Source organism: Leucopleurus acutus (genome assembly GCF_964270905.1).
Source record: "Leucopleurus acutus genome assembly, chromosome: 10".
Taxonomy (NCBI): domain Eukaryota; kingdom Metazoa; phylum Chordata; class Mammalia; order Artiodactyla; family Delphinidae; genus Leucopleurus; species Leucopleurus acutus.
The window spans coordinates 25798852-25811123 of record NC_139153.1 but is presented as its reverse complement, the minus strand read 5'-3'; the positions used below and the strand labels follow the sequence as shown (position 1 = coordinate 25811123).

Genomic DNA, 12272 nt, shown 5'->3' with positions numbered 1-12272 from the left:
CATGGCTGCTGAGCCTGCGCGTCCGGAGCCTGTGCTCCACAACGGGAGAGGCCACAACAGTGAGAGGCCCACGTACCGCAAAAAAAAATGCTCTGAAAGTTTCAGTGAAAAAGAATTTTCTAGATGGCAGGTTCCATTTGTGTTTTCAATGAAGTCTGGCTCACAGCATAGCACCCTGGCATCAGATCTGGGTTCAAGTGTCAGGCCCACTTCCTACCAGCTGTATGACTTTGGACAAGTGGCTCAACATCACTGAGCTATAATTTTCTCAGCTGTAAAATAAGGATAATAATACCTACCCTGTAGTAATGATGAATGAATTACATATGACAATGTACGGAAGTGTGTAGCACAGTGATTCCATAGGGGCATCCTAAGAGCCCCAAAAGTGATAGCTTTAATCATCATCTTGTGTTTCCCAGTCTTTGCGATCGCATCCTTGGGAGCCCAACCAAGAAGTGACAGTACATTCTAATGGGGGTGACGGGCAGAGTCCCCAGTGCCTAATAGAGACTAAGCCTTGGTAATCCCATCGTAATCCTACGGTTGGTTAGTCTAACAGCCACAAGGCAATTTAGCTGGGTGAGGATAGAGCCTCAGCTTTGACCAACCCTGGTGTCCCAAAGAAGTAGCCACGATGCAGGAATTTTATCTTCCTGGTTATTGAGATTATCTCATTCCAAAGGCAAAAACATGGTGTCTTGGCTTGTCTTGGTAGCTCCCCGGTGACAAGTGCCACGGGGCCACCGAATAACTACATGCCACCACCCCCATTTCTTTTTAACTGCATTTTTTGACGGCATTTTTTGATTATGAAACTATTATAGAATCATAGCAAAAACTATATAAAAATATAAAATAAAAAGGGAAGGACTGCCTATGTTCCTACCAATAAGAAACAGTCCCTTTTACATTTTTGTGCACGTTGCTTCAGATATTTTCTTTATACATATATGCTCCTCCACACGCTTCGCCATCATTTAAAAAAAGATGAGCTCATACCCTACATACAACTTCATCACTCGTGTGTTCACTTAATGTATCTATTTCTGTGTTTGTCTGCCATCATTTTTAATGGCTGCACAGGAATCCATCAAATGCAGACTTCATAAATCATTGATCTATCCTCCAACCGAAGGCACTTAGGTTGTTTTCAGCCTTCTGCTATACTAAACAACATCAGACTGAGTATTCTCACATAAACCTCTATACACAATTGTCCAATTACTTCCTTAGAAGTGGCACTGATGGGTCAACAAGTGTACAGTTTTTAAATGCCTTATGAAAAAACCAAAACAAAACAGCTAGCCTTGCTGAGATGGGAGGGTGAGAGAGGCATTTGAGTAACAGCGAGACACTGTCTTTTAGGCCCAGGTAAACAAAACAGCCTTCTGTTGGCCTTCTCCCCTGCCTTCCCATCATTCACCTACTGGGAAACACGTCTCTGTCACTAATGAAAACAACTAAATCCTCCTGTGCAAAATCCAGGGTCCAAGAGCGAGTGTCTGTGAGACAAAACTTGGGCTGTCATCTGGAAATGCAATGCGAAGGATCAGCAGGAAGTGGCTTATAAAGGCGACAAACTCTCCCGAACGGCTCCCACGAGCCTCCCACTGGGCCCCCCTGATGTGCAGGGTGGGCAGGCAGTCGCCTCAGTGACCTCAACTGAGGACCCAGTGGGTAGGAGGGGACGAGTCTCAAGGGCACACTGTAAGGAAGAGAAGCCACGCCACACTCCATCCTGAATTCTGAGGGACCCACCAACAGGATGAAAACCACAAGTCGATGCAGATGTACTCAAGTGGCCCGCATGCATACACACAGACACAACCAATGAGGGCGTAAGAGAAACAGAGTCACTGGGCTAAGAGGAAGTTGCAAGAAATAAAATTTCAAAATGCTGCATTAGGTACAAATAAACATGCGGACAGAAAGGGCTCTCAGTCGTGCTGCTCGCTGGCAGGGGGACCCTGGGCAAGTCCCTCATGGGGCCTCTATGACCAGGTAACCAAGAAGCTCTAAGCTTAACCACAGAGATCTGATTAACTTTGGGTTTTGGTATTTTGAGTTTTCTTTCCCTGGCTATGGTGTTTTAATTTCTATTTTTACAATCTTTTTTTTTAAAAAAATCTCCCTTTCAGTGATTGTCTACCGTCTGTCCCGGGAGCTTCCATTGTTTCATACTCATTTAGTCCTGACTACCCCCTTGGAAGGTGTATGTTATTCTTACTTTATGCTCTAAACGTGCTTGAGGTCACACATCTAACTGCAATAAAGATGGTTCCTGGTTTTAGCCTCATGGTACAGAGGAGTTACTCAATAAATAGCTCATGGCTGAATGAATAAATGCACACATGAATGAATAAATTATGTTGTAGACTCCTTTATAAACCCATGAAGTTTTCACTATATAAGACTCCTTCTACACGTGTCTTTTTGATAAAGTTATCTCAGAATCTTTTTTGAAAATTAGACATACATCAACAATCAGAAACGAGCAAGACTTCTATTCCATCTATAGGAAGCAGGTGTCACTGCCACAGTGCCCTGTCCCGGGAAGACCGTCATAATCCAGCAACTAAAGGGTTACACCTAGCTCAGCGGGGGGTTTCCAGGGGCCTGCTCCCAGGCTTGGGTGACCTCAAATTCTGATGGTTTCTTGTTGAATATATAGGGTATCACTCCTGGAAATAAGTAACTTAACATCCCAGGCCTACAGTTTTTGCTCATCTGGGTAGAATTAGCATGTTGACCTAGAGCTAGTTTCCTCTAGCTCGAATATTTCCTCACCCTATGAGAAGAGAAGGTGGAAAGCAGCGAAGGAGAAAGCCAAGTCCAGGGCAAAGGCAGCACTGGCTATGGACAGTGGTTACTGCCCTAAATCCAACTTTAGCGGGAACTCTCACATTTAGCTGAACTTCTGAATCACCTGGAGCACTTAGTAAACCCACTGATTCTTGCTCTATTTCACTTCCCTGCAAGAGGTGTTTGTTTGTTTGTTTGTTTGTTTAAAGACTCTGCATGAGGCTCCCAGGGTACTTCTAAAGTTTATCTCTGATTACCAACGGCTGCTCTTAGTAGGGGAAATCCTTGAAGCTGAAATCCTTGAAGCTGAATGAATTGACATTCGCAGAGAGGATATTTTCCCCTCTGGCCAGAGGGACTTCTCCCCTCCCCACCAGCTTTCACTCCCTGTGCCAAGGCTACCTGGTTTTGGAGGTTTCCGTGACCTGCTGGTCCATCCCTCTAATGGCTGCTGGTGAACTGTGCCACATTCCAAAGTTCTCTCCAACTGTTCTGAGCCGCCTGCATCTGAATTCAAAGAAGGGGTGCAGAAGCAGCTGGAAGAGAGAAACCAGAGTGGCATAGTCCAGCAGCAACCTTTGAAAGAGCCAATCAAAACTGCCAGGCTTCTGATTCATCACACGGGGTGAAGGAAGGGCCTGTCATGTCGGTCACTGGCAAGCAAAAACCAGAAAGAAAACTAAAAGTTGGCACTGGTGATTTGAAAGGTGGCACTCAAAGGCCCCCACCAATAATTAGAACCCAAATAAAGCTGTTTTGAAAAGTTAAGCCATCTTTTGTTGTCCTCAATCTTTACTTTTTCAGATTCCCTCCTTTTTGTGTTTTCAACTGAACTTGACAATGACTTGTCCTCTAGTCCAGAAAATCAAATGTCTATTTAATTGGATAATTAAATTGAAAAGTGAACCCTGAGGATTTTTGGAATGATAGTATTAAGAAAGACTTTTCTCTTCCTCTCTTGAATCACATTATTTCCTTTTTATTACATGATATATGTATGTTTTAGACACATGTATAAAATATGCAGTGGCTATTTCAGATTTCGGAATTCAAGAAGTAAAGGTCAACATTCTTACTAGCATGGGCAAAAAGATGTGATAGATGTCTTGCCATTGAACTTGCCAGCAGCTGGCAGTCGTGGCACCCTGGCTATTGTTTCTGAGTACACCCCTCCCTCAGACTCCCACCTCCACCCCTTGGCTCTGTAGAGAGTCTAACTGACAGAATATTTTAGTTATGTTCCACCTAGCCCTGGTGGTTAAGAACACAGGACTGGATGGGATAAAGCCGAAAGACTTAACGATGCCATATGCTACAACTTGGCTATACCAGGTTATCAGCAGCCAATGTCATCCCTTGTTAAAGGATTCACTTTAGAAGTAATAATTCCAGGGGAGAACAGGACATCACACTCTGTCACAGTGGAAGAACCTGATACAGATACAAGATGAAACAAGTGATCATTTTAGGAAAACCCCCTTTGTCTTGAATTTTGGTCTTATTTGGAGAAGCCAGAAAGACCCTGAGAAGTTATTTAGTTTGGGGAAGCAACTTTTGAAAATAAAGAATAGGGAGAGGGATAAATTTTCAGAAAGAGGAAGTCCAAGAATAAACAAGATGGTATTTTAACAAACACCCTAAAACACAGGACCAAATACATGGACGGTTTCTAATGATACACTATCATCAGAGAGAAAGTAACAAGGATTCAAAGACAGTGACAGGGTGCTTCAGGACTGCAGAATGAGAAGCATACAGAAGCATAAGCTTTCCGGTGTGCCCAGAGGACATGCCCCTGACATTGGCCAAGTGTGTCAGCACCGAGCCTCAAAGAATCTGACCAGGATGGAAGAAGAGCTACGGTGGGCATATAAGCACTCGACTGACACCTGACAGTGCAACCCACAGCTCCATTCCTATACTTCCTGAAGCCACAGAACATTAACTAAACTGCAGTTGACTGGAAAATTCCCATAAACATATAGAAGTTTTTGTGCGTTGCATTTGTTAAGACTTTTTCATAACCCTACACTGTAAAAAAAAAAAAAAAAAACAAAAAAAAGTCCAAATGAATAGAAGACACCAACCCAGCAAAAAAACACAAGCAATTGCTGATTGAGGATACGGCGACAATAGCCTCAAGACATTACTGAAGCATAAGCCTAAACATGAGCAACTTCAACAAAAGAGGCAGCTCTGCCCAGAGTGGGCTTGGAGTCCCTGCTCTTTGAGTCCGAATCCTGGATTTGTCACTTATTCACTGTGTGACCTTGGACACGTTACTAAACCTCTTCATAGTTTCCACATTTGTACTGATACAATGGGGATATACCTACCTGGCTTGAAGACTGAATAAAAGACAATGTAAATGGTAGGGCTCTGTAGCCTGTGAAAGGGCTACATCTTTGTAGCCTGGCAACTAACCCAGCTCACACAGCGGGGGGTCTCTGCTGAGGGAAGAAGCAAATACCTGAGGTGTCACACGCACGCCTTCCTGTTGAGGGCTCTCTGTGAGGGGTGCTGCGCCTATAGATAACGTGGGGTTTGTTTTGTTCCTCTTCACCTTCTTGCTCGTCAATGGACAGCAGTGGTTCAATAAAATAATCCCCATCGTGGGACCGGAATGTGCCCAGCTGCAAATAAAGAGAGATGAGAGGTTGATTTAATATAACTCAGCCACTGGGAGGAAAAGGACAGTGGAATGTTGCCAAGTGAACGGCACCATTACCCAATCCCTTTCCCATGAGGGCTGCTTAAACTGAAAAGTCCTCCTGACATATTTGGAAAAGCAGTTGTTTCTTTTGTCTGTTTGTTTTGGTTTTTTTCCCCACTCTCTGCCATATCAGTACCTTACCCTTGATTGGACTCTACTTTATTGCACCTGCGATCCAAACCTGTCTGTGAGAAATACTTCCTTGGTGCTCAAGTTCTAATTATATACACTCCTACAGACTGTTGAAAGAGAGTGTTTCTGTGCATTAAGACAGCCTGGAAACTCAGGGACAAGTATCAGCTCCAAAAGCAAAAGCCTACCCAAGGAAGCCTTATTATGACTTCAAACTAGAAAGCATATGTTGACCACAAGGCACTCAAGGTGGTACCACCTGTGACACTGGCACACGAGTCTCTTACCATCCCTTCCCTTGGCCATAGGGAGTGACATGGGATAAGACTTTGCAGTCAGGCTGCCAGAGGTTCCAATCCCAGCACTGCCACTTACCCACCCACCTTGGGCAAGTTCCTTAATTGCTCTGAGCTTCAGCTTCCTTGTTTATCAATTAAGGACAAAAATACTTACTGTCACTTACTGTGCAGATTAATAAGATAATGCGTGTGAAGTGCTTAGCAAAGTGATACCTTGTAAGGGCTTAGAACACGAGTGGCTTTTGGTGTTGCAGGGTTAGCCTCTAACCACCAGGATACAATTTGCGTTTGCCAATCACTCTAAGCACCTTGAAAGAGGTAACTCTTTCTCCTCCCCTTCCCAAGTACCAACAAGTTTTGCAAATGATTAATGGTGATTCAAAGTTGAAACACCCAAACAAAACATTACAAGAACACTAAAAAGTTTCCCATGCCATGCCGGTGGCAATGTTTCAAGGGAAGTATCAAGCTCTTCCTTCTCCATTGTTCCTCTTCCCTGTGGCGGGAAAAAGGCAGAGGCCTTTGACTTTCCCCTGGATATAGGGAAATGAGCGTCCTTGAATGTCAGCAGCAGCATAGGCACCATCCAGGAGTTAGTTAGATACTCAAATAATCGCACTCCACCCCAAATGTGATCTACTGAATCAAAGTATCTGGGGGTAGGGCCCAGGAATTGAAATTTTAGAATTCTTAGGCATGATAAAGTTTTCAAGCACTTGGCTAAGACACTGGGGTTCCCAAACCCAGCTAAGTGTCAAAATTGCCTAGGAAGTTGAAAAAAAATTTTAGATTTGGGGTGCCACCCTGTACCTGCAGATTTGGAATTTCCAGTGGTGACGACTAACATCCGTATTTTTTTAAAAAGCTCTCCGTGTGGCTCATGAACCACTGACTTAAAGAGAAGACAGCTCTAGTGTCGTCTGGTGTCAAAATAAGAGACAGAGTAACTGGTGTCCAGAGAAGAAGTGATTTAACAAGTTTATTTTCACCCAGGCACCTCTCTCCATTTTCAACATACAACTCTGGTGTTCTCTGAGCACAGAGCAGGAAGCTGGCTACAACATGGGAAAGCTACTAGAGACAGGCTATAAATATTGAGAAAGAATCTGGGAGCCCATCTGGTGAAGATCTGGCACCTTTGATTATTGAAAGGGGAAACTGAGGCCCAGAGAGAGGAACTGGCTTATCCCCTTCAGTGATACAGAAGCAGCTGAATAGTACCCATGGTGAATCTAGAACTCAGGTACCCTGACTCTAGTCCAGTGCCTTTAAAAACAAACAAAAACAAGAACTTTGAAATTCTCTTTAAGAACATAGATTCATTCTCTGGCCCATGGTTAAGAGTACGGGTCAGAGGATTGGGTGGGAACCCCAACTCTGCCACTTACTAGCTGTGAAACCTCCAGCAAGGCCCCAACTCTCAAAGCCTCAGTGTCCTCATCAGCAAAATGGGTTGTTTCAAGGATTGGGCTGTTGTAAGGAGTTAGATGAAATAATGCATACATAAAATACTTATTATAGTACAAGACACATAGTAAGAGTTCAATAAATGGTATCTATATGAAGTCAGATTAATTTTGTGGCTGATTCACAAAACAATTGCTTGACTGAAGAGTAATCCTTTCTTGGGTAAGGTGACCATTTATTCAAACACAGGTACTAAGTGCTTATAATATACAAGGCTCCAATACGGGAGAGAAATGAATTGATGCTGACCCTACTGCCAAGGAAAAGGGGATAGAACACGTGTTCCAAGAACCATACTACAAGGGAGAGCACACTAAACATCAAAGAGAAATGCAGGTAAGAGTCTATGAAAGTGGAGACGGAGAGACAACAGCAGTCTGAAGGACGACAAAGAGGTTTCCCGGGGAACAAGATACCTTAGTTACACTTTGAAAGAAGGGTATGATTTGAGCATGTGAAGCAGGGTGAGATCACCAAGTAAATCCAAAGGCCCAAAGGCTATGAGGTAGAACTAGGACGGGAGGGAAATGCAGAGAAATGCGTGAGAGCAGGTTGCCTGAAATGCAGGATTTGTGAAGGAAAGCTTAACAGATGCGAATGGACATGTGGATGTGAAAGGGGTGAGGAGGTCCACTGTCAATGGTCTGACGTGCCAGATGGAGGAGTTTACAGTCGCTCACTAGGCAGTGGGGTGGTCTGTGAAGTAAATGAACAGGGTAGCCATGCGATCTTGTTGTGCCTTGTCATCAGTCATCTGTTAACAGTGTGAGGCAGGGATTAAAAAAAAAAGACCAGAGAAGAAGCCAGATGGAAATATTTCAGTCCTAACGACAGAGGAAGAGAGAGGGAAACAGGTCCAGAGTCATAGGAGGGATGTTCAGAACAGGTGAGAAACGCATCTGAGAGGGAATTCAGGGAAACTAGTAACTGACCAGTGGGGTGACGGGAGTGGGGAAGGTTGGCATGACTCACTCTGAAGAGTGAAACATTTCCAGGAAGGTTTCCTGTGTGGGCCACGAGGAACGTCAGGATACTATTAGTACTGAAACGGTAAGGGGGCATCTTGGGAAGAAAGATAAATTCCAGGAGGAAGACAAAGGGGCAAGGGTTTTGGAGCTAGATTCGTCCCTGAAGATAGAAACAGCCAGCTCACATATTTTTCGTATGTATGCCAGACCTTGCCCCCCACCTCCCCCAAAAAGGGCCAGATTGCAAATTAAACGCAATATAAACGGACTCCTCAAGGTCTAGACAGTCCTTCTGAAGTCCCGGCCCTCAGTTCCCTGAGAGAGTTACGACTCCGCAGTTAACACGTGCGAATTACCACCTAAAATTGCCAATAGAAACTAAGGTCCTGCGCAGTAAAACATACCACTGCTGGGGCCACTCAGCGGGGTGTGGAGGCGGGGAGGGAGGAGGAGTAAAGGCTGTTTACAAACTTGACGTACACACGTAGCCCTATCAGTAAGGTTCTGGAATTGTGGGTTACAACCTTGGGATTTGGGTACACTCTGATGCCCTGGGTTCCGGCACCTAACTTGTGCCCACCCAAACCCCAACCTTGCTAAGAGCAGAAAGATTCCAGGCGTCTTGGGGCAGTGGTGACTCACTGCAGCACCCCCTCCCCTTCGCCTAACTGCCGTCTCCGCCCACCCCCAAACCATGTCAACAAAGCACGGCGGCTCTGGGAGCTTTGCTGGGGGCTAAAGGCGTTCATCTTCGTCCTCGCATCCCAGCAGGCTAACCCTACCCCGTCCGAGTCTTCAAGCTTGCCTCGCTCCCCACCCGACCCTTCGGTTGAGCAGCGGAGATAGATGAGACATCCAGATGCGGGACTCTGGAGCCACTCACAGCAGCCCGTGGAGGGGGCAGCCAAGAGCCCTGGGTAAGTATCCAAGCTCCCACTTGGAAAAAGTAACGACGGGGAGTTAATGGGTGCTCTGGGGAAAAATAATCGTATCACGGGGGCGCACGGCGGAGAGCGCCCGTGCGCTGGGAGAGTCTGACCCGCGATAGTTTCTGCGTCACAGCGCGAGGGAGAAACGCACGTTGCTTGGGAAAGTCCTAGAAGAGCTCTTGCTCGGGTCAGAACCTTACAACGGGTCCTCAAATATCAGGAGTGGAGAGGGCGGACACCGCGTGGGGCCCACTGGAGGGCAAGTGGGGCGGGGGGGGGCGTAACTAGGCAGGGGGTAGGGGTATCAACTTGGATCCCCTGCTAAGTGCGTATTTTGCAGCGCAGAGAGGTGGCCGCCCCGCCCTCTCGCCTTCCCTCTCTAGGGAAACGCGCGCCGCAGGCTCTCTTTTCGGATTCTCTGGCACCCCATGGGTGGTGGAAATCCCAGAAGAACTGAAACCTCCTCCGGGCAGCCTCTCCAAGCTCTCTCCCAGTATTTCTGCTTCTCGGGGCCACCCCACCAGCAGGGTGCAGAGTCGCACTGCGCCGCACCCCCATTCCCAGTTTCCTCCCTAATGCAAAGCGTCCAGGGAAGGCTCCGCCCCATTCCCCGCCCCCTGAGCCCTCGGCCCACCCTTCCGTTCCTGGGACGGGACCTGTTCCCTGTCAATCCAGCTCAGCCTCAGGGTTCCTGGCGCGTGAAAAAAGGCCCTGAGAGAACGTGGGGACTCTAGATTCCGCAGCGCACTCCAAGACACACGGAAGGAACTTCCCCATACCCGTGGCTGGGGATTCTCAGCCCACACCCCCGACTCAAGACGCGCCAATAAGGAGTCGGGTTCTCAGTGCGCTCAGCTGCTCGGCTCCTGGGCGGCCGAGTTTGCAGCAAGGAAGGACAACTCTCTCTGAGTTTGGAAACCGACTTCCCAGCCACCTACCGGTGTGGGGCAACACTCAGCTGAGTCGAATTCGGACCCTAGAAATCTCCGAAACATCCAGAACTCCCCGGGGGCGGATGCGTGCGCTCCTCTCGCGCACTCACCGGTGTAGCCACCCAAAGCGTAGGACGCAAACAAGTTTGTAGCTGATACTTAACGCCAGAGCAGAGACGGCGCAGTGAGGGTCTTAGACGAGAGAGCAATTAAGTCTCCTAGAAGCGGGTGAGGAGGCGAGAGGGCAGGGGAGGGGTGCGCGTCCACTTACCATTCCTGAGCAGAGGCTGATGACGGCCGTGTGCTCAGACTTGGTATTGACATGGCCTTTGTAGAAACAGTGCTTGAGTTCCGCTTCCTCCTCAGAATAAAACTTTGTCTGGTTCACCCCGGGTGCCCCGAGGAGGGTGACAGTGAACATTGGAGCGATAAATCCGGCATGGGCGGTGAGATTAAATAGAAATTGCTGGCCGAAGGCGGAGAGGCGGTAATGCGCTTGGGTGTAGGTAGCGGAGGAAGAGGAGGAGGCGAAGGCAGGCCAGGGGTCAGAGGCAGAGTTAAGGCTCCGTCGCCTTCTTTTGAAGTGTACGTTCGTGGGAAAGGGTTCTCCGAGAGCGTTCACTCGGATGGGAGACGCGATTTCGTATTCGCTCAGAGTCTCTAATAGTTTCACTGCAGAGAGAAGCAGAGGCACATGAACCAATAATTCAATTTTCCGCAAGTTTTAATTTAAAAATGAAGTGGGCGGTTTCGTCCTGAGTTATTTTCCAGCTTCCCCCTCCTCCCCCCCCCCCATTTGAGTCAATCCCTTCACCTTCAGTCACTGGACAAATATTTGCTGAACACCTACTATGTGCCAGGAACAGTGTTAGGCGCTGTCGGAGCCAGACAATGAATAAGTCAAAACACATAACATGATTACAGATCCTGACAAATACCCTGGATAAAACAAAACACGCCACGATGGGGTGCCCCCAGTTACTAAGTAACTGTAGTTTGGGGCCTGGGGTGGGGAAGGAAAAAGATCCGGCTAAAAGAAGGGGGAGACGACAAAGTTCGTTCCACAGTGTGTCTCTCTCTAGAAATAGGCTGGGAATGACCTAAAGAAGGGAGAGGCTGCAAAGCGGGAGACCATTCTTTCTAGGAAAAGGATGAGAGAGAGAAAGAGAGAGAGAGAGAGGCCTCCGCTGCGGGGTGCCCGCTGTCGGACACGGAGGCTGGGGAGCTGGCGACAGGGGCGGAGGGGTCCCGGTGGCCGAGCCTCGTTACCTTGCCTCGGGTGCAGCCTGTCCCTGCGCACGGCCGCCGCGGCGTCTGGGCTCCCCGTCTCGGCCAGGTCCCGCACTAGGAGCGTTAGCAGTGTGGCCCAGGATACAAACTGCATGGTGCTCCCCACCCCTCCCCCGCCGCCCCCACTCCCCCCTCCCTCCTGTCCTCCTTGGCGGCTGCGGCGGCGACGCTAGGCAGCGGCCGCGGAGAGCGCTCGGAGCCCGCCGCCAACTTTTGACTTTAGGAGTCGCTGAGGTCTCGCGGCGAGGGTCCCGTCTGCGCTCGGCTGAGCAACGCCGCCGCCTGCCGAGAGCTGAACCGCTCGGGCCGCAGGAGGAGCCGGAGGAGGAGGAGGAGGAGGAGAACTGGGGCTCGGCTGCTCGGCCGCATAATGTCCAGGGAGCGGGCAGGAGAAGGCGCGGAACGTGCGCTCCGAGGCGCGCCGGGCGCCCTGTGCTGGCGGGGATAGCGGAGCGGCTTCTTGAATGGGGGGCTGGGGGGCGGAGGCGTGGGGGGGGGGCCGCGGGTCCTCCGCTGCTCAAGTACCCAGGTCCCCGCCTCTAGGAGGAGAGGGGAGGAGAAAGCGGAGGGAGTGGGGACCGCCTCCTCCCAGATCGAGTCCGCTCCTCGGCCGCCCGTGCGGGACTCGAGCTCCCAGAGGCGCCGGGAGCGCTGGGGCAGCCCATTGCGGTCCCGCCACCACACCGGGACGGGCTTTCCTGAGACTCCCTGCCCTGGGGACGGAGAGCGGAGAAAGT

General features: G+C 48.8%; 1 protein-coding gene across 2 annotated transcripts in view; it reads right to left on the bottom strand.

Moving 5' to 3' along the window:
* ADAMTS9 (ADAM metallopeptidase with thrombospondin type 1 motif 9) overlaps positions 1-11629 on the bottom strand; it is a gene marked incomplete at its 5' end in the record, with an annotated part of 165082 nt that extends 153453 nt beyond the window's left edge. For both annotated transcript variants that reach the window (XM_082848658.1, XM_082848659.1), the window contains 3 exons: positions 5276-5438; positions 10517-10917; positions 11515-11629. In XM_082848658.1, the coding sequence (XP_082704784.1) occupies positions 5276-5438; positions 10517-10917; positions 11515-11629 (679 nt within the window). The remainder of the gene's footprint in view (positions 1-5275; positions 5439-10516; positions 10918-11514) is intronic.
* Positions 11630-12272: the final 643 nt, after the last annotated feature.